The 27,447-nt window shown below is 44.3% G+C and overlaps 1 protein-coding gene across 3 annotated transcripts in view; it reads right to left on the bottom strand.

Moving 5' to 3' along the window:
* The window catches only part of fermt1 (FERM domain containing kindlin 1), a 67,549-nt gene that overhangs the window by 10,232 nt on the left and 29,870 nt on the right, over window positions 1–27,447 (bottom strand). For all 3 annotated transcript variants that reach the window (XM_080199727.1, XM_080199729.1, XM_080199728.1), the window contains exons 4-12: window positions 24,760–24,903; window positions 21,487–21,700; window positions 19,833–19,935; window positions 18,125–18,232; window positions 14,390–14,521; window positions 8,084–8,133; window positions 3,860–3,984; window positions 3,023–3,129; window positions 824–1,045 (exon numbers count right to left, since the gene is read on the bottom strand). In XM_080199727.1, coding sequence (XP_080055853.1) covers window positions 824–1,045; window positions 3,023–3,129; window positions 3,860–3,984; window positions 8,084–8,133; window positions 14,390–14,521; window positions 18,125–18,232; window positions 19,833–19,935; window positions 21,487–21,700; window positions 24,760–24,903 — 1,205 coding nt within the window. The remainder of the gene's footprint in view (window positions 1–823; window positions 1,046–3,022; window positions 3,130–3,859; window positions 3,985–8,083; window positions 8,134–14,389; window positions 14,522–18,124; window positions 18,233–19,832; window positions 19,936–21,486; window positions 21,701–24,759; window positions 24,904–27,447) is intronic.

The raw sequence follows: 27,447 nt of genomic DNA, 5'->3' as shown, positions 1-27,447 counted from the left end.
CCTACACATCTTTGGACACTAAGGGGCAATTTAGCATGGCCAATCACCAAACCTACACATCTTTGGACACTAAGGGGTAACTTAACATAGCCAATCCACCTAACCTACACATCTTTGGACACTAAGGGGTAACTTAACATAGCCAATCCACCTAATCTACACATCTTTGGACACATAAAGGCAATTTAGCATGGCCAATCCACCTAACCTACACATCTTTGGTCACTTTGGGGCAACTTAGCGTGGAAATCCATCTAACCGACATATCTTTGGACACTAAGGGGTAACTTAGCATGGCCAATCCACCTAACCTGCAGGAAACTGGGAAACCCATGCAGACATGGGGAGAACTTGCAAACTCCACACAGACAGTCACTCAAGGCCCGAACTGAACTTGGGTTTCTGGTGCTTTGAGGCAGAAGTGTTAAGCACTGTGCTACCGTGCCGCCCATTGATCTTTCTGAGATATTGTCTGAAAACTGGCATTTTAAGGACACCTTCAGTTATGTCAAAGGTTCAACATATGGAAAAGAAAACTTAAGACAAAGAGGAGAAAGTAAAATTCACATTTGGAGGATGTGAAATGCTCTTTGCAGAGATGATAGATGAAAATAATTGGGATGTTTCATGAGGGACATTCATGTCTGTATGTTAGATATCAAATGAAATAATTTTCATGTTTTATCTTCATGTGGCATTTTGCACTCTATGGACCATAGTGTCTGAATTTTATCCTGCGTAATTTCAAAAGTCAGGAAAAGTTTACAGACAAGTATATTACATAATTGTGTCAATAAGAGACTCACTGACTATCTTTCAGTACCTGTTTAGTTTTGAACTTTTTCAAGTATCTTGGTGACACCAATGATTCTGGGTTCACTTCCATGGCGTTTGGGTCACGTATCACTGGAGGCGTAGAGTTTACGTTCTTCATCTTTAAGAAAGACTGAATGTCGTGGACCTCTGTGGGATAGGAGCTGTCCGCCATCGTCTTGCCCTTTGAAGCCAGTTTGCAGGCAGCCATCCATTTAGCGTACTGTGTTTCCTGCAACAACAAACTCTCGGTGTTAATAGCAAGCACTCACGATACCAAAACAAATGGGAAACTAAATTAATTGAGGACTATGAGAGAGAGTTAAAAGTTTAACGTGGATGTTTAAGCCAGTGATTAGAGTGTCAATGAAGTGGATTGCTTTCTCCTAGATAGCAAGTGCCAAAATCTCATAAATGAGTGGCTGAGTGCCTTGCTCATAATTCTGCACATAAAATAGGGATGAATTTTCCCATTCCGTCCACTACGGGAATTGCAGCAAGCAAGGGCCGAACCATGGAAAGATCTATTGGCTTCAGGCGGGATTTTCCAGTTTTGGAGTGAATGTGTCTGGAAAATCCCGCCCACTATGTTGTTCCTGTAGCTCCATTGACACTGCGATCTTTGGCACTTGTTTTGTTTGCCTTTGAGGGTTAGAGAGGAACTTACGAGCTTTCCCCCACCTCCTCCCCGCAACCTAGAGTTCTTGTGTTAATGAAATTGAATTGAATTGATTTATTATTGTCACATGTATTGGGATACAGTGAAAAGTATTATTTTTTGCGCGCTATACAACCAAGATGCTTGACTGGCTATGCCACATCTGAGTGTCCAAAGATGTGCGAGTTAGATAGATTGGCCATGCTAAATTGCCCCTTAGTGTCCAGAGATGTGTAGGTTAGGTGGATTGGCCATGCTAAATTGCCCCTTAGTGTCCAAAGATGTGCAAGTTAGATAGATTGGCCATGCTAAATTGCCCTTTAGTGTCCAAAGATGTGTAGGTTAGGTGGATTGGCCATGCTAAATTACCCCTTAGTGTCCAGAGAACATAAGAACATAAGAAATAGGAGCAGGAGTAGGCCATCCAGCCCTTCGAGCCTGCCCCGCCATTCAATTAGATCATGGCTGATCTGTCGTGGCTCAGTTCCACTTTCCCGCCCTCTCCCCATAACCCTTAATCCCCTCTCTTATCAAGAACCCATCAACCCGCTTCTTAAAAATATTTAGCGAGGCAGCCTCCACCACTTCAACGGGCAGAGAATTCCAGAGATTCACCACCCTTTGAGTGAAGAAGTTCCTCCTCAACTCCGTTCTAAACCGCCTCCCCTTTATCTTGAGGCTGTGCCCCCTAGTCCTACTGTCTTTTTTGAGCGGGAAGAGTCTCTCCACCTCTATCCTATCCATCCCATTCATCATCTTATACGTGGAGGTTATCATCTTATACGTGGATGTGGAGGTTAGGTGGATTGGCCATGCTAAATTGCCCCTTAGTGTCCAAAGATGTGTAGGTTAGGTGGATTGGCCACGCTAAATTGCCCCTTAGTGTCCAAAGATGTGCAAGTTAGATAGATTGGCCATGCTAAATTGCCCTTTAGTGTCCAAAGATGTGTAGGTTAGGTGGATTGGCCATGCTAAATTGCCCCTTAGTGTCCAAGGATGTGTGAGTTAGTTGAACTAGCCATGGTAAACATGCAAGGGGAAGGCGGGGTGATTTGCTTTTTCAGAGAGTCAGTGCAGACTCGATGAGCTGACTGGTCTCTTTCTGCACTGTAGGGAATCAATAGAGAGAATTATATATTCAATGAGCAATGCTGATGAGCATTCGGAGAAATGCAAAGCAGTCTGCTTGACAAAGTCCAACTAATCCCTAATCCCTCATAAAATTCAATTGCCCAGGTCCTTGCCGAGAAATGTGTTATTTTTCCATTCAGCAAAGCAAAATCTCACTCGGGTTTAACTCCTGTGAATCTATAAAAGCTCAGAAAGTAGAACACCACACCAGGTTAAAGTCCAACAGGTTTATTTGGAATCACAAGCTTTTGGGCACTGCTCTTTCATCAGTTGAGTGGAGCAGTAAAAGCTTGTGATTCCAGATAAACCTGTTGGACTTTAACCTGTTGTTGTGAGACTTCTTACTGTGCCCACCCCAGCCCAATGCCGGCATCTCCACATCACGGCTGCTGCCTATAAAAGCTGCGCGAGGATACTTACATTGTGACATTTTATGTATATTTCATTCATGCCGTCAGCCACAGGAATCAGCAACTTGATCCCAAATTTCTGTCCCGCTACATTGACATCTGGTACAACTTCACACCCTGTATCCGGCAAAGTTTTAAAGAAAGTAGTTAAGTCGAAGCTGAGACGCGCCAGAGAAATCAAATAAAAGAGTCCCCTTGCCCATTTTCTCAAGAGGAAAGAAATTATTTTGACACAACCTCATTTTTGTAATTCCTCCATGGGAAGTGGGTGCCTCACAGTTGTTACCCAATCTAATTGCTCTTGAACTGAGTGGCCCATTTTAAAGTTTATTTATTTATTAGTGTCACAACTACACCTGGATTAACACTGCAATGAAGTTACTGTGAAAGTACCCAAGTTGCCACACACCGGCGCCTGTTTGGGTACACTGATTTAGCGTGGCCAATGTACCTAACCAGCATGTCTTCCCGACCGCAGGAGGAAACTGGAGCACCTGGAGGAAACCCATGCAGACACGGGGAGAATGTACAAACTCCACACCGCCAGTGACCCAAATTGGGAATCGAATATGGATTCCGGGCACTGTAAGCAGTGTTAATGTAAGCCAACTTGTGACACTAATGAACAAATAAAATAAACTAACTGCTACACCTAAGTCTCGGATATAATCCATTTCATCATAACTAACATTATTGGAAAATTAAATGTCCCCACCAACTTGATTTGAAATTAAATGTTGCATTAAATGTTACAATATTAGGGTGATTTCTTTCAGCATATAGAGTGGGTTATCTGATTTAGTAAGGGATGTTTATTGTGTAAAAGTTTGCAAAAGCGTTTTCTCACCTCTCAAGTTTAATTTTTCAATTGGTTCCCCTTGTGAAGCTTCTTTACTCTTGAAATACGATAAACTGGTATCTTTAAAAATAAAGTAGTACTGCTTGTAAGCTTTCAGCGTCAGTTTCTTGGGCCTGTAATGTGAAACATATTCTTTCAAGTTCACATTTGAAAAATAAAAACACACTTTTAACTGTTACTTTAGTTTGTGTTCCTTGTCATCTGTTTTTGATGAATACAATAACCATTTGACAATAGCTGGATTTAGAATTAACCTAATACTTTATGGCGAGGCCTATTGTTGTCCAACATGATTTAAACAAAATGTGATATTTAAATACATCTCTATTTGCATGTTGCAACATATTCAACTCAATGGTAACCTAAGTTCATAAGATACAGGAGTAGTATTAGGCCATTTGGCCCATCAAGTCAGCTCCACTACTCGATCATGGCTGATATGCTCCTCATCCCCATTTTCCTGCCTTCTACCCATAATCCTTCAACCCATTCCCAATTAAAAATCTGCCTAACTCCTCCTTAAATTTACTCACTGTCCCAGCGTCCATTGCACTTTGGGGAAGCGAATTCCACAGATTCACAGCCCTTTGGGAGAAGTAGTTTCTCCTCAACTCTGTTTGGAATTTGCTACCCCTTATCCTAAGACTATGACTTCCTGTCCCAGAATGCCCCACAAGAGGAAGCATCCACTCCATGTCCACTCTATTCATGCCTTTTATCATCTTGTATACCTCTATTTAATCTCCCCTCATTCTTCTAAATTCCAGAGAGTACAGGCTAAACTGTTCAATCTTTCTTCACTGCTAAGCTTTAATTCTTGAATGTAGAATATTCCTGGCTTTGTAGCCAGGAATAATGTTCTTTCCCTCCGGATGTTCAAGATATAATTTTCTATTTGTCATTACATCGTTCCAATTCCAAATCTCTTCCCGCACCCAGTGGTGCACCTTAATACTGACATTTGTCTGTTTCCATTGTGAGTAATTCCTAGAACAGATCGCTAGTCTGTTGCCAGGGGCTTATAACTTCAGGGGCAGCACAGTGGTTAACACCGTGGTTATCTCACAGCGCCAGGGACCTGGGTCCAATTCTCAGTTTAGGTCACTGTCTGTGTGGAGTTTGCACATTCTCCCCGTGTCTGCGTGGGTTTCCTCCGGGTGCTCCGGTTTCCTCCTACAGTCCAAAGATGTGCGAATTAGATAGATTGGCCATGTTAAATTGCCTCTTAGTGCCAGGGGATGAGCTGGGGTAAATACATGAGGTTATGGGGATAGGGCCAAGCTGGGATTGTAGTCAGTGCAGACTCAATGGGCCGAATGGCCTCCTTCTGCACTGTTGGGATTCTATGATTCCATGATTCCACATCAGGCGTGGCTGACCAGAAGTCTCTCCTACTCTTACTACCAGCCATTGGTGTGAATCATATAATCCCTAAAAATGCCATTCAGCCCATTGAATTTATACCTACTCCCTGACCAGAGTATTTTACCCAAGCCTTCACCCTTTCCCTATCCCTGTAACCTCACACATTCACCATGGCAAAGGCACATCACCTGCACAATTTGGGACACTAAGGGGCAATTTAGCAAGGCCAATCAACCTAACCTGCATATCTTTGGAGTGTGGAAGGAAACTAGAGCACCCGGAGGAAACCCAGGCAGACACGGAGAGAACGTGCAAACTCCACACAGTCACCAAGGAATCGAACCCGGGTCCCTGGGGTGTGAGGCAGTAGTGTTAAGATTTTTTTTGTCTTCGAAGTGTCCCATTAATCTCATTGAAAAGTGTGGGCTACAGTGCAGATACTAACATTGTCCAGAAATTTGAAAGCGCCTAAAAGACGCTCCAAATCGATAACCACTGCTGGCAAGGATATTGGCCTGACTTTTTCCATTCAGAGTGAAGTCTCAGAGCTGGGGTCAAAAGGAGGATCCGATCTAATTTAGGCAGGCAGTAGGACCCTGAGATGACATTTTGGCAATTAAGGGTGGTAAGTTGTTACATTGGCCGTAAGCATCGCTGGCAAGGTCAGCACTCATTCCCCATGCCCTTGAATTGCTTTGTCATTTCAGAATGCAATTAAGGGCAGGCGATGGCCTAGTGGTATTAGCACTCGACTGTTAATCCAGAAACTCAAATAATGTTCTGGGGACCTAGGTTCAAATCCCACCACGGCAGATGATGGAATTTGAATTCAATAAAAAATTCCTGGGATTAAGAATCTACTAATGACCATGAAACCAGCGTCGATTGTCAGAAAAACCCGTCTGCTTCACTAATGTCCTTTGGAGAAGAGCATCTGCCATCCTTACCTGGTCTGGCCTACATGTGACTCCAGGGCCACAGCAATGTGGCTGACTCTCAAATGCCCTCTGAAATGGCCCATCAAGCCGCTCAGTTTAAGGGCAACTAGGGGTGGGCAATAAATGCTGCCTCCCAGCGATGCCCATGTCCCATGAATGAATAAATTTTTTAAAAATCAACCACATTGCTGCGGCTCTGGATCACATGTAGGCCAGACCAGGCAAGGACAGCAGATTTCCTTCCCTAAAAGGATATTAGTGAACCAGATGGGTTTTTACAGCAATCGACAGTGAATTCATGCTCACCATTGCTGAGACTAGTTTTTAATTCCAGGTTAGGTGAACTGAATTTAAATTCCACCAGTTGCTGTGGTGGGGTTCGAAACCTGGTAGGGTGGCGCAGTGGCACATTGGTTAGCATTGCTGCCTCACAGCGCCAGGGAGCTGAATTCGATTCCAGCTTTGGGTGACTGTCTACACGGAATCTGCACATTCTCTCTGTGTCTGCGTGCCTTTCCTTCGGGTGCTCCGGTTTCCTCCCACAGTCTGTGAAAGATGTGCAAGTTAGGTCGTGCTAAATTGCCCATAATGTCAGGGAGATTAGCAGGGTAGATACGTGAGGTTGTGTGGATAGGATCTGGGTGGGATTGTTGTGGGTGCAGACTTGATGGGCCAAATGGCCTCCTTTTTGCACTGTAGGGATTCTACAGATGTCCCCCAGAGCATCAGCCTGGGGCGTCTGGATTACTAATCCACTGACAATGCCACTAATGCCACCCTGGGTTACAAGTTCAGAAGGGCCATCAGCTCAACATCCTGACTTCACTGAGGTTGCATTATGAGGCAGAAAGAGACAGTCTCAATGAATTTCGCTAGGGGAGTCTGGGAGCAGGCAGACAGGCCCCCAACAGTTCCGGGGTCCGGGGTAGGAGGAGAGTGGGTTGTTCCAACAGTGTCATCATGGGCTACTGAATTTCCATCAGGGTGGGCTCCCACTTGGAACACCCCCTCAGGTTTACCTTGCTCATGTGGCAGGGGCACGCCCAATTCAGGCAAAATGTCAGCAGGGGTGGGAAGCAGCTCTTCATTGGGCCACTGTGCGGCTTAATTGGCCACCAACGCTATGTGAGAATTCTCACTGTTGAGAATGTGCCATGGTGGCAGCGAGACATTGCGTTCCCCCTGCCATATTGTCAACCCTCCTGCTTCCCAACTGTCTCTGGAGGTTCTGGGAAAGTTCAACTCATTGTGTTAGTTTTAAAAAAAAGTTAAATTATTCCTTTAACATTTAATAGATAAGAAAATCACACCTTTTCTACATAAAACTCACACTTAAGTTTGATCAAATACTTATACTCCCAGAAGATCCTTTTGAAAATATCTTAATGGGTTTATTTATTATTGTCACAAGTAGGCTTACATTAACACTGCAATGAAGCTGCTGTGAAAATCCCCTGGTTGCCACACTCTGGTGCTTGTTTGGGTACACCGAGGGAGAATTTAGTACCTAACCAGCACATTAAGAGGATATATCCCCTCAACTCCACGTATTTACCCTGCTAATACCCCTAACACTATGGGGCAATTTATCACTGCCAATCAACCTAACCCACACTTCTTTGGACGGTGGGAGGAAACCAGAGTGCCCAGAGGAAACCCACGCAGACACAGGGAGAATGTGCAAACTCCACACAGTGACCTGAGACTGGAATTGAACCCAGGTCCCTGGCACTGTGAGGCAGCAGTGCTAACAACTGTGCCACCGTAACAGCCTAGTATCAAACTTATTTGTAAACTATACAAAACACCAACACTCATTTTAAAATTAGATACAAATGAATTAACATTTCCCATATTTATTTGATGTGAAAAGACAATGATGCTGTAACTATAATATTTCTTTACTTACCTAAAAATTTTAAGATAATCTGCTAACTTTGGAATGTCTGTAATGTCCTCCTGCAGGAAACAAAAGCGATTGTTAAAATGTGAATCCCACTTACATTTTCTCCCTACTTTCCAGGAATGCAAGGAGGAAGATGTTAGAAAATAAAACAGTGGTTTTGTCATAAAGCAGAATGCTTTGGATACTGAAAATCCTTAATCAAAATAGAAATTGCAAGAAATACTCAGCAGATCTGGCAGCATCTGTGGAGAGAGAAACCGAGTTAGCGTTTTGGGTCAATGATCTCTCCTTTGGACAGTTGAACATTTGTTTTTATTTGTGGGATATGGACATCGCTGGCTGGCCAGCATTCATTGCCCGTCCCTATTTGCCCTTGAACTGAATGGCTTGTGACGTCATTTCAGAGGGCAGTTAAGAGTCAGCTCATCGCTGTGGCTCTGGAGTCACATGTAGACCCAGACCAGGTAAGGACGGCAAATTTCCTTCATCAAAGGACATTAGTGAAACAGATGGGTTTTTCCGACAATGGTTTCATGGTCATCAGTAGATTCTTAATTCCGGATATTTTTTACCGAATTCAAATTCCACCAGCTGCCGGTGTGGGATTCGAATCCAGGTCCCCAGAACATTAGCTGTGTTTCTGGATTAATAATCTGGCAATAGTAACACTGGGCCATCGTCTCCCCGTTTTGCTGAGTATCAGAAATTGCATTGAGCCAGAATATTTAATAAAGGCGTCTTGGAGAAAGAATGATTCAATCACCCAAGATTTAACCTAGTGATTATCATTAGATGAGCTGAAACCCATTGAATCCTAATGTCTTGCCTTTATTAATATCCAAAGATTTAGGCTGGCTGTCCATTCTAAATTGCCCCCTCGTGTCAGGGGGATTAGCAGGGTAAATACATGGGGTTATGGGGATAGGGCCTAGGTGGGATTGTTGTTGGTGCAGACTCGATGGGCCGAATGGTCTCCTTCTGCACTGTGGAGATTCCGCGATCTTGAACCCTGTCAACCAGATCATTGGGAAACAGCATTCACAGAATGTTCCCATGATTACAGTTGAGAGTATTACCAGGAAGATATTCAACTGTCATGAGAGTACAGTCAGCCACTGTGTTGGCTTGTTGGAAAAGGCAACATAACTTCATCAAATTTTTCTTCCTTCCAGTGCTTTCTTCACAGCCTCACCACAACCCCCCCTCCTTGTATCGATAAGGGAAAGATTAGAAACAGAAGTGTAGCAGTTAATCACAAACCCTTATCCTGCTATTTAAATGAGCGCGTTGGGGTGCAGAGGAGATTTACCAGGACGCTGCCTGGGGATGGAACATTTAAGTTATAAAGAGAAGTTGGATAGGCTCGGGTTGCTTTCGCTGGAGCAGAGGAGACTGAGGGTGCGACCTGAATGAGGTGTTCGAGATGATGAGGGACATGAATAGGAAGCAGCTGTTCCCCTCAGTTGAAGGGTCAGTTACGAGTTTAAAGTGAGGGGTGAGAGGTTTAAGGGGGATTTGAGGAAAAACCTTTTTTACTCAGAGGGTGGTGAAAAGCATAATCAATTTAAAATTAAAATTACTTAAATAACCCAAAAGCAAATTTTCACGAGAGGTGAGACAGAACACCATTGGCTTTTAGCCGAGTGAAAGATAGGAGAAAGAGATTAAAAAAGAAGTGAGTGAAGGTATTTCTTAAAATGAAAAGTTTCTGCTCATGGAATGTTTTGCTTTTTATTAACAAATAAAAAATCTGCAGAATCACAGATTACTACAGTGCAGGAGAGGCCTTTCAGCCCATCGAGTATGCACAGATGCCCTGACTTGCCCACCTAATCCTACTTGTCAGCACTTGCCCCAAAGCCCTGAATGTTATGGCGTGCCAAGTACTCAACCTGGTACTTTTCAAAGAATGTGAGGCATCCCACTTCCACCACCCTTCCAGGCAGCGCGTTCCAGACCATCACCACCCTCTGAGTAAAAAAGCTTTTCCTCAAATCCTAAACTTCCCACCCCTCGCTTTAAACTTATGCCCCCTTGTAAGTGACCCTTTAACTAAGGGGATCGGCAGCTCCCTAGCCAACCTGTCCATGCCCCTCATAATCCTGAACACCACAATCAGGTCGCCCCCCCCCCTCCCTCCCTCCTCTCAGTCTCTGCTCCAACGAAAACAAGTGAGAAATCTCACAACACCGGGTTAAACAACAAAAACAACCCGAGCCTATCCAACTTCTCTTTATAATTTAAATGTTCCATCCCAGGCAGCCTCATGGTAAATCTCCTCTGCACCCCCATGTACTCATTTAAATAGCGGTTTAAGGATTTGCGATTAAACTTCCGTTTCTAATCTTTTCCCTTCTCGACAGAAGGAGGGAGAGAAGAAACCGCTGGAAGTAAGAAAAATTTGATGAAGTCATGTTGTCTTTTCCAGCAAGCTAAAAAAGTGGCTACAGCTATTAGAGACAAGTGCAGCTTGTCAGGGTGGGGAAATAATCAAAGGAAGGCAAGAAATAACTTTAAAATACAGAGGCAAGGAAGTACTTCTAAGGAATTAAAAATAATACGTTAATTATATGTTTCTTTCAAATCCCTTTACAGGTGATAAATAGCCTCGGGTGACTGTCTGTGTGGAGTTTGCTCCTTTTCCCTGTCTGTGTGGGTTTCCTCCGGGTGCTCCAGTTTCCTCCCACAGTCCAAACATGTGCGGGTTTGATTATATGGTCAGGATAAATTAGCCCTTCGTGCCGGGGGTTAGGAGGATAAATAGGGGGTTACGGGGATAGGTCCAGAATGGGATTGTTGTTGGTGCAGGCTCGATGGGCCAATTAGCCTCCTTCTGTAGCATAGATTCTCTGAAAAGCTGTGCTATTTTTCCCCCAGAAATTTAAGTTCGAGACTCAACACTCATTATTTTCTAAGAGTAAAGACAACAAAGGACTTTCTTTTTACTTGCACAACCAAACATTTAATTACTGAAGCATTTATTGTGATTTAGCTTTTATTGCATGTTGTTTACAACATTGATAAAAGACCCATAAAATGCAACAGCTGTATAAAAAGATTGTGGTTTCTAATGAAAACATCTTTTCAAATGCAAGTCTTTTCTTAAAAATTCAGATGTTTACAGCCCCAAGGACAAAACATTGTTACTTACGAGGCTAAAGTTTTTAAAATCTTGGTTACCTTTCAGCAAAAATGTTTATACACCGATATTCATACGTCACAGACCGAACCATCTAAAGAAGTAGCTCAATTTTTAAAACACTAAATCAAATATATTTGTGGTTGTTTCTCAAAAAATAGTGATAAATTTATTTGTTAGTATCGCAAGTAGGCTTGCATTAACACTGCAATGAAGTTACTGTGAAAATCTCCTCGTCGTCACACTCCAGCGCCTGTTCGGGTACGCTGTCAAGTTTTTGTTTTATTTATCAGTGTCACAAGTAGGCTTACATTAACACTGCAATGAAGTTATTGTGAAAATCCCCCAGTTGCCACACTCCGGCGCCTGCTCGGGTACACTGAGGGAGAACTTAGCATGGCTAATGCACTAACCAGCACGTCTTTCAGTCTGTGGGAGGAAACTGGAGCACCCGGAAGAAACCCACGCAGACATGGGAAGAATATGCAGACTCTGCACAGTGACCTAAGTTGGGAATCAAACCCGGGTCCTTGGTACTGTGAGGCAGCAGCACACTGTGCCAATGCACTGCCCAGAGGGTTCTTGCACTAGTGAGGGTGCCCTCCATACTTGGGCCCCTGATGACAAATGTCTTGAGGTCTGTCAGAAATCTGTCTGAGGAGACATCTGTAAGGGAGCAAGAAAATTCTTGTTTGTTCTTCAAGATTTTCCAATTTGAATCACTGGACATCTTGTACAAGATGCTATATATCAGACAAAGAGGATTATGAAGCAAATACTCCCGTGCTTTTCAGGCTCTGGGTGGAATTTTCCACCAGTGGGATTTTCCGCTTAAGCCCAAGTCAATGGATTGCCCACCTCATTTTCCAGCCTCTCCCATTCTATGATGGGGAAGTAAAATTGAACCTTTTGGATTAATAACCTTTTCTTTTCAGCTGGTCATTGGCCCAGAAAATGGAATTGGAGAGGTAGGATAGAAGGGCAACTCCTAACTTTGAGCTGGTGCTGGCTGCCATAGAATTGATTTAGTGCAGGAGGAGCCATTCAACCCATCACCCACAAAAATCCTACCCAGGGCCTATCCCCATGTATTTGCCCCACTGATCCCCTTGACACAATTTTAGCATGGCCAATCGATCGAACCCACACATCTTTGGACTGTGGGAGGAAACTGAAGCAAACCCACGCAGACATGGGGAGAACGTGCAAACTTCACGCAGACAGAGGCTGGAATTGAACCCAGGTCCCTTGGTGCTGTGAGGCAGCAGCGCTAACCATGGTGTCATTGTGCTGTGCTGAGAAGAATGTATCCATTTTGCTGACCCACTTTTCCTTGAAACTGTGTACAGGTATTCCACTATCTCCTGTCTTTGTCTCTCCCTAAATTAAGGATTGATTTCCCAGGCACCGCTGCAAACACCCAGGTCGATGGATCTCAATTCTATTTTTGGGATCTTGTTCCTCTTCATTTTCTTTTCCCATATAACCACTCTTCAAAGTAATTATTTTTACGCGGCATGCACGAGATACGATAAGGCTCTCTGGATGTGAATTTTATTCTTTTCTCTGGACTTCCAGTTTAGCGAATAGTTATGAACCAATTAGACAGCAACATAGGATGAGGGGAACCTTGAGAGATCGAGACAGTTTGTAAATTCTTCATATTTCTGGTCGATTTGATTCATTAAAAACTCAGGGTGGGATTCTTCGGCTGCGCTCATCCCATAGGGGGAAATCCCACCCAAGATCAAATATGAGGTTGTGTCCCCAGGGGTCGGTGCTGGGGCCTCAGCTTTTTACCATTTATATAGATGATCTGGAGGAGGGAACCGAGTGTAGAGGGTCGAAATTTGCTGATGACACCAAGATTGGGGGAACGGCAAATTGTGCGGAGGGTGTGGAGAGCCTGCAGAAGGATCTAGATAGGCTGGGCGAATGGGCCAGGAAATGGCAAATGGAATTTAATGTTGGCAAGTGTGAGGTGGTCCACTTTGGTAGGAAGAATGGTAGGAAGGGCTATTACTTACGGGGCAAAAAACTGCAGCAGGCGACGGTGCAGAGGGACCTCGGGGTCCTTGTGCATGAGTCGCAAAAACCCAGCTTGCAGGTGCAGCAGGTGGTCAGGAAGGTGAATGGGATGCTGGCCTTCATAGCGAGGGGGATTGAATATAAAAGTAGGGAGGTCTTGCTGCGGCTATATAGGGCATTGGTGAGGCCGCAGCTGGAGTACTGTGTGCAGTTTTGGGCGCCGCACCTGCGCAAAGATATTTTGGCCTTGGAGGGAGTGCAGAGGAGGTTTACTAGGCTGATACCGGAGTTGAGGGGGTTGAGCTATGAGGAGAGGCTGAATAAACTGGGCTTGTACTCATTAGAGTTTAGAAGAATGAGGGGAGATCTCATTGAGACGTATAAGATGATGAATGGGATGGATAGGATAGAGGTGGAAAGACTCTTCCCGCTCAAAAAAGACACTAGGACTAGGGGGCACAGCCTCAAGATAAAAGGGGGGCGGTTTAGAACGGAGTTGAGGAGGAACTTCTTCACTCAAAGGGTGGTGAATCTCTGGAATTCTCTGCCCGTTGAAGTGGTGGAGGCTGCCTCGCTAAATATTTTTAAGACGCGGGTTGATGGGTTTTTGATAGGAGAGGGGATTGGCTGGATGGCCTACTCCTGCTCTTATTTCTTATGTTGTTATGTTCTTATTAAATATACTAATAATCGATGATCAGTGGGGTGGCAGAGCAGCACAGTGGTTAACACTGCTGCCTCACAGCACCAGGGACCCGGGTTCAATTCCAGCCTTAGACCACTGTCTGTGTGAAGTTTGCACATTCTCCCCATGTCTGTGTGGGTTTCCTCCAGGTGCTCCGGTTTCCTCCCACAGTCCAAAGATGTACAGGTTAGGTGCATTGGCCATTGCCCCTTAGTGTTAGAGGGATTTAAAGAGTAAATATGTGGGGTTAGGGCGATAGAGCCTGGGTGAGATTGTTGTCAGAGCAGGCTTGATGGACCAAATGGCATCCTTCTGCACTAGGGTTCCTATAACTGAGCAACACTGTTGAGTATCTGACCATTGCAAACATTTGGGATCATGTCACTGGTTATTAGAACACACATTTATTTTTAGAAAATACAGCTTTTTTTAAAATCAACATAAAATATGTTCTTACCAAAATCTTGTCGATTTTTCCACCTTCAAGTGTCACCTCTAGACTGGCAAGGGCAGCTTCAACTTCATCCACATCTTGCTCATTGGTGAAGTCTTGTGGTTCAGACAATAACGATAACTTGCTTATGTGATACTGAAACGATTTATTGTACATTTTAACACTTCACAGCTCCTGAAGCGACAATAGTTAATGGTATGTTCATTGCCAAGACTCCCCTAGGTACATTACAGATCCAGATGTATGATTCTATTAGGTGTGGAATCAAACCTACTCAAGCAATCTTCATGTACCCTATCCAATGACTCAAGAACAGTTTCTTCCCTGCTGCCCTCAGACTTTTGAATGGACCTACCATATATTAAGTTGATCTTTCTCTACACTTTAGCTATGACTGTAATACTGTATTCCACACCCTCTCCTTTCCTTCTCCCCTATGTATGATATAAGAACATATGAACTAGAAGCAGGAGTAGTCGAGACAGGCTTGGAGGGCCGAAGGGCCTGTTCTCGTGCTGTAATTTACTTTGTTCTTTGAGTAGGCCATTTGGCCCCTTGAGCCTGCACTGCTGTTCAATAGGATCATGACTGAACTTTTCGTGGACTCAGCTCCACTTACCCACCCACTCACTGTGTCCTTTCCTTCTCTATGTACTCTATGAATAGTATGCTTTGTTTGTATGGCATGCAAGAAGCAATATTTTTCACTGTATACCAACACATGTGGCAGTAATAAATCAAATCAAATTATTTATTGATTGGAAAAAGTCGACTTGAGATATCTGTGTAAATGAAAACATTGCTATTTCAGAGTAGTTGGTGTTGACTTCATAGAAACCCTACAGTGCAGAAGGAGACCATTTGGCCCATCAAGTCTGCACCGACCACAATCCCACCCAGGCCCTACCCCCATATCCCAACACATTTACCCACTAATCCCTCTAACCTACGCATCTCAGCCACCAAGGGGCAATTTTAGCATGGCCAATCAACCTAACCCACACATCGCTGGGCTGTGGGAGGAAATTGGAGCACCCTGGAGGAAACCCATGCAGACACGGGGAGAATGTGCAAACTCCACACAGGCAGTGATCCGAGCCGGGAATCGAACCCAGGTCCCTAGAACCGTGAAGCAGCAGAGATGACCACTGTGCTATTGTGCCACCCAATCTTGGCTCCCTCGAGATTAAAGTCCGATTGGGAGTATTCTCCAGGTCACACCAAACTGTTTTCAAAAACTTGAAATGAATCAAGTACATGTTGCTTTCTAAATTGAGGGAAAGTCCTTCCACAAAGAGAATACACAGTTAACACTCCTATGCCCCAGGTAATAGTTGCACATCAAGCTAGGCTTCATGAAGTGATTCTTTGAGTGATAACAATCATATCCAGCCCATGTACACCAATATATTTTTGTATTGCTATGCAACAGCGCAAAAAAATTACAAAGATATTACAGACTAAATGTAACATTAACGCTCCCTTACACTCCCTGCCAGCTATTCTAACAGAAGTGTCAAATCTACCTTTAAAATAAGGGGAGGCGATGGCCTAATGGTATTCTCACTAGACTATTAGGGCCCCATTTTACCAACAAGTTGCACCCAATTCCAGACGCGAAGGCTTGGTAAAGTCGGACCTAAGGCCACGTAACGCAATTGTGATCCCTTCTGCGCCGTCCCCCCTTTAACAAGGGCCTAAAATGGCCACGATTGGCACCGTGCCCAAAACAGGCATGATATCAATTTAAATGCATTTGAGTGCTTTTGGGGTTTGTCCCTTTGTCAGGTGAGTGGAGAGAGCATATAATGGGCAAACCCCGAAAGCTAGTGGGTTTACTATCAAATAAACTTGTTGGACTTTAACCTGGTGTTGTGAGACTTCTTCCTGTGTTTATCCCAGTCCGACGCTGGCATCTCCACATCATGGCTAATATTTATCCCCTCAGTAAAACAGATCAACCTCATTGTGGAAGCTTGCTGTGCACATGCTGGTTAACCCCCCGTTCGCTGCATTACAAAGGAGGTTAAACTTCGGAAGGTTGCCGCACAGTCTGGGAGAGCCGGAGATTGTGAAGGTTCCAAATAATTGCCAATCTTTATTTCCCCCATTCAATATTACAGCTTGTGAATTCAAGGGAAGAGGCTACAAGGTGACTTTGAATCCCCATTATCTGAAAATAACAAGATCTTGGGATCAGATGAAATTTGAGAAGGCCAATTTTATAATTACATCCTATTTGTTAAAGAAGATTGCAATATATTCTCTCTTTGCATCAGGAAAGCATGATTTAAATACTTAATAGCGACAACAATTTGTATTGTGGCAGAATTTTATTGCTATCGGTTTTCTCTGCCATATCATGAAGGGGGGTTTGCCGGCGTTGGACTGGGGTAAGTAACACACTAAGAAGTCTTGAACTCAGTGTAAAAACTTGATGGGGTTTTCCATAGAATCCCTACAGTGCAGAAGGAGGCCATTCTGCCCATCGAGTCTGTACCAACCACAATCCCACCCACACCCTATCCCCAGAATCCCATGCATCTACCCTAGCTAGTTCCCCCTAACATGATGGGGCAATTTATCATGGCCAATCCACCTAACCTGCACATCTGTGGGAGGAAATCGGATTTATTATTATCACATGCATTGGAATACAGTGAAAAGTATTGTTTCTTGTGCGCTATACAGACAAAGCTTACTGTTCAAAGAGTACATCGGAGAGAAGGAAAGGAGAGAGCGCAGAATGTAGTGTTACAGTCATAGCTAGGGTATAGAGAAAGTACAACTTAATGCGAGGTAGTCCATTCAAAAATTTGATGGCAGTGGGGAAGAAGCTGTTCTTGAGTCACATGACATCAGACTTTTGTATCTTTTTCCCAATGGAAGACAGTGGAAGAGAGCATATCCGGGGGTGAATGGGATCTTAGATTACGATGGCTGCTTTTCTGAGGCAGCGGGAAGTGTAGACGGAGTCAATGGATGGGAGGCTGGTTTGTCTGATGGACTGGGCTACGTTCACAACCCTTGTGGATTCTTGCAGTCTTGGTAGGAGCAGGAGCCAGACCAAGATGTGGCTTCATGGTCATCAGTAGATTCTTAATTCCAGATTTTTTAAAATTGGATTTAAAACTCCACCACTTGCTGTGGTGGAATTTGAACACAGGACCCCAGGGCATTAGCTGAGCTTGTAATAGTCTAGTGATAATACAGCTAGGCCATCCCCCCTCCACATTCGCAACTGCACCTTTCACCATGACTACCCATCCTCCCCCACACCATTCGTCCCCACCAGAGTGACACGTGTGTTCCGGAGTCGTTTCCATGGGGATGGGGACCTTCCCTCCTCCATGGTGAACATCTGGCCCAACAGCTGTTTGTTTCTCCGCAACGGCTGAGCATTTCCAGAAACCCTGGCGTAAATCTTAATTCTTCGCTGCTATTTCTAAGTCGACTGATCCTCGGACAATGGTTACCCTTGTGCTTTCAGCGTTTGCTGATATATTTGGCGCGCCTTTTGTTTAACAAGCCACACCAGGAATCGATATGTGAGGAATGAAAATACAGGGCAATTTGAACTGTTTTTCGAAATGAGAAACCTGAGCCTAGATGCTAGCTTTGATCAAAGTCTGCTGTGCTGGAGGGCTGTCTGTTCCCTGCGCGCCTGTTGGGGCACGTCTCTCCCCGTGTCGAGACAGACTTTGTAGCAAGGAGTTAGCTCTTAACGCTCGCGTTTACCTGCAGTGCTGCGAACAGCAGCATTTCTTCTTCAGTGCAATCAATTTCTTCCAGTAGAATTGCCCATCGTGCTTGCTCATACAGCTGGTTTATCCGCACTGCGTCGTACTGCGTTCAATAGGGAGAGACGTCAAGAGTATATCTGGGCATAGACCATTTAGTGCAGAAACATGAGCTCCGGGTATCAGAATGTGCATTTCAGTTGCTTATTCTGGTGCGATAGAGTTGAGTGGATTGGGGAACTAAATATCAATGTAGGGAGGTTCTACTTCAGTTATATAGGACACTAGTGAGACCATATCTGGAGGACTGTGTGCACTATTGGTTTCCTCATTTAGCTTATTATTATTTTATTTGTGTTACATGTTACATGAACACTTCAATGAAGTTACTGTAACAATCCCCTAGTTGCCACACTCCAGTGCCTGTTTGAATGGGATGATTTAGCATGGCCAATGCACCTAACCAGCACACCTTTTAGACTGCAAGGTAAAACAAAGTTTATTTATTGGTCCTAAGTAGTCTTACATTAACACTGCAATAAAGTTACTGCGAAAATCCCCTAGTCGCCACATTCCAGCATCTGTTCGGGTACACTGAGGGAGAATTTAGCATGGCCAATGTACCTAATCAGTATGTCTTTCACACTGTGGGAAGAAATTGGAGCACTCAAAGGAAACCCACGCAGACATGGGGAAAATGTGCAGACTCCGCACAAACAGTGACCCTAGCTGGGAATTGAATCCAGGTTCCCAGTGCTGTGAGGAAGCAGTGCTAACCACTGTGTTATTGTGCCACCCATGTGGGAAGAAACTGCAGCACCTAGAGGAAACCCATGCAGACATGGGGAGAATGCGCAGGCTCTGTACAGACAGTCAGCCAAGCAGGGAATCAAACCCAGACCCCTGCTGCTGTGAGGAAGCAGTGCTAACCACTGTGTTATGGTGCCATCCTTAATGACGGCTGTGAGTGCATTGGAAGCAGAGGAGGTTCACCAGACTAGTACTAGGCAGGTTGTTTTATGAAGGAAGGTTGGGCAGTTAGGCTTGTATCTGCTGGAGTTTAGAAGAGTAAGAGGCAACTTGTTTGAAACATATAAAATCCTGAAGGATATTGACAGGGTGGATGTGGAGAAGATGTTTCCTCTTGTGGAAGAAGCTAGAACTGGAGTTAATGGTTAAAAAAAGGGTTGCCCATTTAAAACAGCGATGAGGCTTTTTTTTTCTAAGAATCATTAGTCTTTGGAAAGGAATCTTCCTGAAAAAGTGGTGGGCACAAAGTCTTTAAAATATAAAAAGTGTAGGCCCTGAAGCTTATTACTATCATATAAACATCACAGTCATCTCAAACACAGAGCGATAAACTTGATTGAACTTAGGCTAACGTCGCTCCTAAATAGTAGAGGGGGAAATTTCAGACAAATGAACTAATTCTTTGCACAATAGTATCATGTGGGACAATATTCAGGCCATTGTATCATGGTTATCTACTGAGGATTGCAAACCTTTTCATCAATTTGTGCTTGTAGTTTGGCAGCGAGATAAATGTTTTTGGAGTACTGTGAAAATATCTCCTCTTGGACAGAATGGCCATGTTTTCCCCACATGTCAGACATACTAATAACATGCCCCCTATCTGACAGCTTCCCTGCCCAATCCTAGCACAGGGGAGGGGATACTCAGAAGAGTGTACTGAATGCGTCTCTCACTTTGGGGTTGACATCAAAGAAGCTGTAGTACTTGTAACGCAGTAGCAGCTTATCTTCCCTCTGGATGTCTTGTTCCATCAGTGAACGTGACGAATCTAGCCATCTGCAGAAATTGTGCAAGAGGAGAAACTGTAAATAAATGATGAAAGATCTGATGGCGAGTCTTTACTGTTTGCATTACTTTACACTCACATCATTGCAACACAAGACAGTCAACCTCAGCTTGTTCTGGCATCTAAACTTGAGAAACCGATTCTCTCCCCCAGTGTCAATCACTGTATTAGCAAGAAGCAAATCATAAAATATGAAGCAACATTAGGAAAGCTACAGCGAGGCATTTTATAACGAAAGTATGTTCATCACATTATTTAATGTAATATTTATTCATGTGGAGTCTGCACCCACATGTCTGTGTGCGTTTCCTCTGTGTGCATTTCCTCCTTTTGTGATACATTCCATATAGTTCTTACAGGCATCATTTTTACAAGGAATTTTGAGTTACACTCCCTACAGTGAAGAGGGAGGTCATTCAGCCCATCGAGTCTGCACTGACCACAATCCCACCTATCCCCATGCATTTAGTACCCCTGCCACTAAGAGGCAATTTAGCACGGCCAATCCACCTAACCCGCACATCTTTGGAGTTTAGGAGCAAACCCAGCAGGAGGAAACCCACGCAGACACAGGGAGAATGTGCAAACTCCACACAAACGGTGACCCAAGCCAGGAATCGAACCCGGGCCCTGGGCGCTGTGAGGCAGCAGTGCTAACCATTGTGCCACTGTGTGCTCCTGTATTGTAGCTTCACCAGCCAAGCACCTCATTTTAAAGATGCTTGTTGCTGCTGATCCCATCTTTGTTGTTCGGTTGTCCCATTTAAGATGGAGGAAAGAAGACATATTTTTCTCTCAGTAACCTGTGAGCCCATTCGTCCCCAGACAGAGATGGAGAAAGGGTCAATTAATATTCTTAGGGCAGAGGTAGATAGATTCCTGACTACCAAGAAAGTCAAAGATTGTTTCACAATCCTTTGTATGAAGAAATGTTTCCTACATCACCGCTGAATGACAAATCCCTAATTTTAAAGTCATCGCCCCTTGTTCTGGATGGCACGGTGGCACAGTGGTAATGCTGCCTATAGTGTCAGGGATCTGGGTTCAATTCCAGCCTCGGGTCACTACCTGTGTGGAGTTAGCACATTCTCCCTGTGGCTGCATGGGTTTCCTCCGGGTGCTCCACTTTCCTCCCACAGTCCAAAAGTGTGTGGGTTAGGTTGATTGGCCATGCTAAATTGCCCCTTAATGTCAGGAGGACTAGAGGGTAAATGCGTGGAGTTACAGAGATAGGGCCTGGGTGGGATTGTAGACTCGATGTGCCACATGGCCTCCTTCTGCACTATAGTGACTCTACGATTCCCCGCTGAGGGAAAATGCTTTTACGCTACCTAAAGTTATCCTTCAAACTTCCTAAACACCTCTGATACATCACCTTCTATACTACAGAGACCATTCGCCTTGTAGTCTGACCTCAACCTGACCTTACAATTTAACATTGTTAGCTCCACTTACACATGCAAAATGGAAAGTTTTCCTCCGCTTCATTGCATTTTTACATCCCAGTTAATAAGTGAACAAATTATGTCCAGCAATCTTACCCAGCATTAAGTTCTGCTTTGTCGATTTGATTCTGTGGCCGGTACATTTTGGCCAGTACCTCCGGGGTAAGATTGGGCTGGCTGACAGCCAGGATGTTGCAGTTCTGTTCCGCTAGGGGACTATCACTGAACCATGTGATTGTAGAGGATACAGGTGTTCCGTTGATGGGGTCATATATGGGAGTCATAGTCTTGCTGTACAGGCCAGGACTTGCTGTACAAGGCAACAGAGATAGCGATGAAACATTTATATAATTGATTCAGAATTACGGACAACAGATACCAGCAAACACATAATCAAATACAATTCATTGAGGTGATTGTCAGTGTCTAACTTATAAGTTCTTAAAAGTTTATTGATTAGTGTCACAAGTAGGCTTACATTAACTCTGCAATGAAGTTACTATGAAAATTCCCTAATCACCACACTCCAGCACTTGTTTGGGTACACTGAGGGAGAAATTAGCATGGCCAATGCACTTAACCTGCACAGTCCAAAGATGAACAGGTTAGGTTGATTGGCCATGCTAAATTGACCCTACTATCAGGGGATTAACAGGGTAATTATGTGGGCTTACAGGATAAGGCCTCAGTGGGATTGTGCTCAGTACAGACTCGATGGGCCAAATGCCCTCCTTCTGCACTGTAGGGATTCTATGATCCTATTCTATGAGTTTTGGACTGTGAGAGGAAACCGGAGCACCCCGAGGAAGCCCATCAGGCACGGGAAGAATGTGAAACTCCATTCGGACAGTGACCCAGGCCGGGAATTGAACCCGGGATCCCTGGAGCTATGAGGCAGCAGCGCTGACCACTATGCCACCCCTAGGTTTGGAATCTGGTTCAGTGAGCTGGATTTTCTGGTCCTTCCTGCTGGCAGGATCTTCCAATCCTATTGGAACCCACCCCCACCCCCCAACCCCCCCACACCCCCATTCCCCCCAAACCTCCCCCCCCCCCCCCCCCCCCCCCCAATGGGGGTTCCCCAACTACACAGTTGGCGAGCCATGCAAAATGACATAAGCTTCAGCAGGACTGGAAGGTGCCACTGGTGGCCAGTGGTGAAAGATATGCTAAAATCTGTACATTGTAGGAAATCATGAAGACAGACGACAATATAAATAACTAAATACATGGTGGGGCTGCCACCATGCAGCAACATTTCATTTAGCCGTCCTGTTCTAATGGCACCATGAAATCGCAGGGAAGATGCCATCTGATTGCTTATTCTTGTAATGATGTAAAAAAGAGTCAAACATTCATAGAGGCATGAAAACAGGCCCTTCAGCCCAACATGTCCATGCTGCCTTTTCTTTCTAAACACTATGCTAGTCCTAATTGCCCGCGTTTGGTCCATATCCCTCTATACCCATCGTACCCATGTAACTGTCTAAATGCTTTTAAAGGACAAAATTGTACCCGCCTCTACTACTGCCTCTGGCAGCTCTTTCCAGACATTCACCACCCTCTGTGTGAAAAAATTGCCACACTGGACCCTTTTGTATCTCTCCCCTTTCACCTTAAGCCTATGCCCTCTAGTTTTAGACTCCCTTACTTTTGGGAAAAGATCTTGACTGTCTAGATGATCTGTGCCCTTCACTATTTTATAGACCTCTATAAGGTCACCCCTAAGTCTCCTATGCTCCAGGGAAAAGAATCTCAGTCTATCCATCCTCTCCTTGTAACTCAAACCATGGAGTCCCGGTAGCATCCTAGTAAGTCTTTTCTGCACTCTTTCCAGTTTAATAATTTCTCGTTTAATAGTAACTTTCTAGTTTAATAATATCCTTTCTATAAGAGGGTGACCAGAACTGTATGCAGTATTCCAAGTGTGGCCTTACCAATGTCTTGTACAATTTCAACAAGACTTCCCAACTCCTGTGTTCAATATTCTGACCAATGAAACCAAGCATGCCAAATGCCGCCTTCACCACTCTGTCCACCTGTCACTCCACTTTCAAGGAGCTCTGAACCTGTACTCTTAGATCTCTTTGTACTACAACTCTCCCCAACACTCTACCATTTACTGAATAAGTCCTGTCCTGGTTCGATCTACCAAAGAATTTAGAATTTAGAGCTTGCATTCAATGTTACTGAAAGTAGCAATCAGAGGGAATCACTGTTCAATGTTGATAATGTTGCTAACACTGACTGAAGGAAATCTTCCACCAACATCCCAATATATGTAAAACATGCAAAAATCTGTCAACTGCATTGTTTTCCCTAATAATACACAATAAAACTTCTAAAGAATAGTAAACTTAGGCGCGCAAGAAATGGGAATAAACATTGGGACGTTCCAGTATTAAAACTGTTCTACATTATCAAATTGTCACTGTTAATGGTAATATTAAGCAGTCTCACAACACCAGGTTAAAGTCCAACAGGTTTATTTGGAATCACAAGCTCTCGGCTCCTTCATCAGCTGCGTGGAAAAGTAGGTCACTCATGCGACTCGACCAATGTTGTCTACCTCGTACACTGCAGGAAAAGATGTCCTGAGGCATGGTACATCGGCGAGACCGTGCACACGCTATGACAACGGATGGACGTCACCGCTCGGGATGGATAGGATAGAGGTAGAGAGATTCTTCCCGCTTAGAAAGGATAGCAGGACTAGAGGACACAGCCTCAAGATAAGGGGGGGAGCAGTTTAGATCGGAGTTGAAGAGGAACTTCTTCACTCAAAGGGTGGTGAATCTCTGGAATTCTCTGCCCGTTGAAGTGGTGGAGGCTACCTCGCTGAATATATTTAAGTCACGGGTAGATAGGTTTCTGATAGACAGGGGAATTAAGGGTTATGGGGAGAAAGCGGGAAAGTGGAACTGATCCACTTCAGATCAGCCAAGATCTTATTGAATGGCGGGGCAGGCTCGAAGGGCTAGGTGGCCTACTCCTGCTCCTATTTCTTATGTTCTTATATGTTCCAGTGGGTTCAAATACAGCTTATAGGGCACAATTTGATTGGATACTGGTCATGCAGCAGGCAGAATTAAAAAAAAGGAGAGGACTCAATGGGTGGGATTTTCCGGCTACGCTCGTCCCGAAACCGGAAAATTTTGCCCGAGGTCAACGGACCTTTCCATGGTCTCCCACTTGCTACAATTCCTGTGGCGGTCAGAATGGGAAAATTAGCCCCAATGCAGGCTTTGAGAGGCACATTGTGGACAGAATCTCTACACTGTTTCAAAATTGAAGAAAATCATTCCCACATGAAAGCAATCAAATAATGCACAGCATTTTGGCATGGTTAACTTCCCTCAATAAAATTACCTATTGATCCTGGGGATACTGGCATCTGGTCCAAGTCTAAAATATCTTCATCAACTGGATGTTTATTGTTCTTCTCTTTTCTCTTCTTTTTTGAGTTGTTATCTCGCGGCCTCAAAAGGGAAAGTTCCTCTGGCCTACGAATATCTGGAAAAGCATTTGAAAGGACAGTTAGGTCTCATGCACACAATTAAAACTAGTCCTACAGTGTTAAGCGTTGCTGCCTCACAGCACTAGGGATCTGGGTTCGATTCCCGGACTGGGTCACTGCCTGTGTGGAGCCTGCACATTGTCCCCGTGTCTGCGTGGGTTTCTTCTGGGTGGCCTGGTTTCCTCCCACAGTCTGAAAGACATGCTGGTTAGATGCATTGGCCATGTGAAAACCTCCCTCAGTGTACCTGAACAGGCGCCGGAGCATGGTGACGAGGGGATTATCACAGTAACTTCATTCTGGTGTTAATGTAAGTCTACTTGTGACACTAGAATCACAGTGCCATGTGGCCCATTGAGCCCGTACCGACAACATTCCCACCCAAGCCCTATCCCCGCAATCCCACATATTTACCCTGCCAATCTCCTGACACTAAGGGTCAATTGAGTGTGGCCAATCCACCTAATTGGAACATTTTTCGTCTTAATGAATAAACTTTAAACATCAACTCAATATATTCCATTTGAAACACAATGGCCTACAGACACTCATTGGATCCACACTGGTTTCACACACGTAGAAACAAGAGGCCAATGCACTGTTTGAGGTCCCACTCTGGAATTTGTCAGCCTAATGGGCTCAGTCCTCTCATTCAGATGGCTTCTGACTCCACCATGAATTTGCAGGCAGTTGCCAGGTCCCATTGCTATGATGTGCTTCCTCCCTTCCTGGACTCAGCTCACCGCCTTAGTCTACATTGTCTAAGATGGTGAGAAGGATCCAGAAAGGAAGCAATTCATTTTGAATTATTGAGCATACAAATCCTTGCCTACGTGACAATTTCTAACGAAAATATGCATTAAGTATCATAATTAAGCTGGATAAACATGCGACTGAGAAAGGAATGATGTGTAGGGGGATGGGATGAGGCTTGTATGGAGCAGAAATACTGATCTGGATCTCTTTCTGTGCTCATAGAACCATAACAAAATAAGATGTGCATGTTAACCAGCCAGGTGAACAAAGTAAGGAAGCAATCAGTTCGAAGTGTGACATTACAATTTGGTACAGACAACTGGGATGTGCTCATTGAATCCTAGAATCCCTACAGTGCAATGGAGAGGGTACACAAAAGATTTACCAGGATGTTGCCTAGTATGGAGGATATGAGGAGAGGTTAGAGAAACTTGGCTTGTTCTCACTGGAGCGATGGAGGGGCAACCTGGTAGTTAACAAGATTATGAGGGGCATAGACAGAGTGGATAGTCAGAAGCTTTTTCCCAGGGTGGAAGAGTCAATCACTAGGAGGCATAGGTTTAAAGTACGAGGGGCAAGGTTTAAACGAGATGTACGAGGCAGATTTTTTACACAGAGAGTAGTGGGTGCCTGGAACTCATTGCCAGGGGAAGTAGTGGAAGCGGATACGGTAGTGACTTTTCAGGGGCGTCTTGACAAGTACATGAATAGGATGGGAATAGAGGGATATGGTCCTGGAAAGGTTGGGGGTTTTAGTTAAGTCAGACAGCATGGTTGGTGCAATTTTGGAGGGCCGAAGGGCCTGTTTCTGTGCTGTAATTTTCTTTGTTCTCTTCTTTGCTCTTTGCATAAGGAGGCCATTCTGCCCATCAAGCCTGCTCCAACAACAATCCCACCCCAGGCCCAATCCCCGTAACCCCACAAATTTACCCTGCTAATCCCCCTGACACGGAGGGTCAATTTAGCATGGCCTAACCCGCACATCTTTGGATTGTGGAAGTAGATTTAGGATTGAGTTGAGGAGGAACTTCTTCACTCAAAGGGTTGTGAATCTGTGGAATTCCCTGCCCAGTGAAACATTTGAGGCTACCTCAATGAATGTTTTTAAGGCAAGGATAGATAAATTTTTGAACAGTAAAGGCATGAAGGGTTATGGTGAGCGGGCGGGTAAGTGGGGCCGAGTCCACAAAATGATCAGCCATGATCATATTGAATGGTGCATTGGGCTCAAGGAGCCAGATGGCCTGCTCCTGCTGCTATTTCTTCTGTTTTTATGAAGCTATAAGACCTGGAGAAAACCCACACAGACACAGAGAGCACTTGCAAACTCCACACATCAAACACCTAAGGCCGGAATTGAAACCCGGGTCCCTGGTGCTATGAGGTAATGGTGTCATGGTGCTGTCCAAATACTGTGATATTTACAATGCTATAAATATTGTGTACTACATACAGAATATAGATATGCAACATTGATAATATCCACTTAAGCATGAAGAGAACTCTAAGCCAATGGAAATATTGTGCCTCACTATAATGTGATGTTGCAACAACCACGTAGTCGTACATAATAAATACGTGACTTCTGCAAACATCATCATTTCCTTAAGGGGCTTCTCATAACCTAAAGGAAAAACATCGATGATTAGTGAAACAATTTTTGTCGACAGAAGTTTGATTTGGTTTTTGATTTGATTTATTATTGTCACATGTATTAGCATACAGTGAAAAGTATTGCTTCTTGCGTACTATACAGACAAAGCATACTGTTCATAGAGAATGAA

The sequence above is a fragment of the Carcharhinus amblyrhynchos genome, chromosome 12 (assembly GCF_965287045.1).
Source record: "Carcharhinus amblyrhynchos chromosome 12, sCarAmb.v2.hapA, whole genome shotgun sequence".
Lineage (NCBI taxonomy): Eukaryota > Metazoa > Chordata > Chondrichthyes > Carcharhiniformes > Carcharhinidae > Carcharhinus > Carcharhinus amblyrhynchos.
This window is presented reverse-complemented; position numbering and strand designations above follow the sequence as displayed.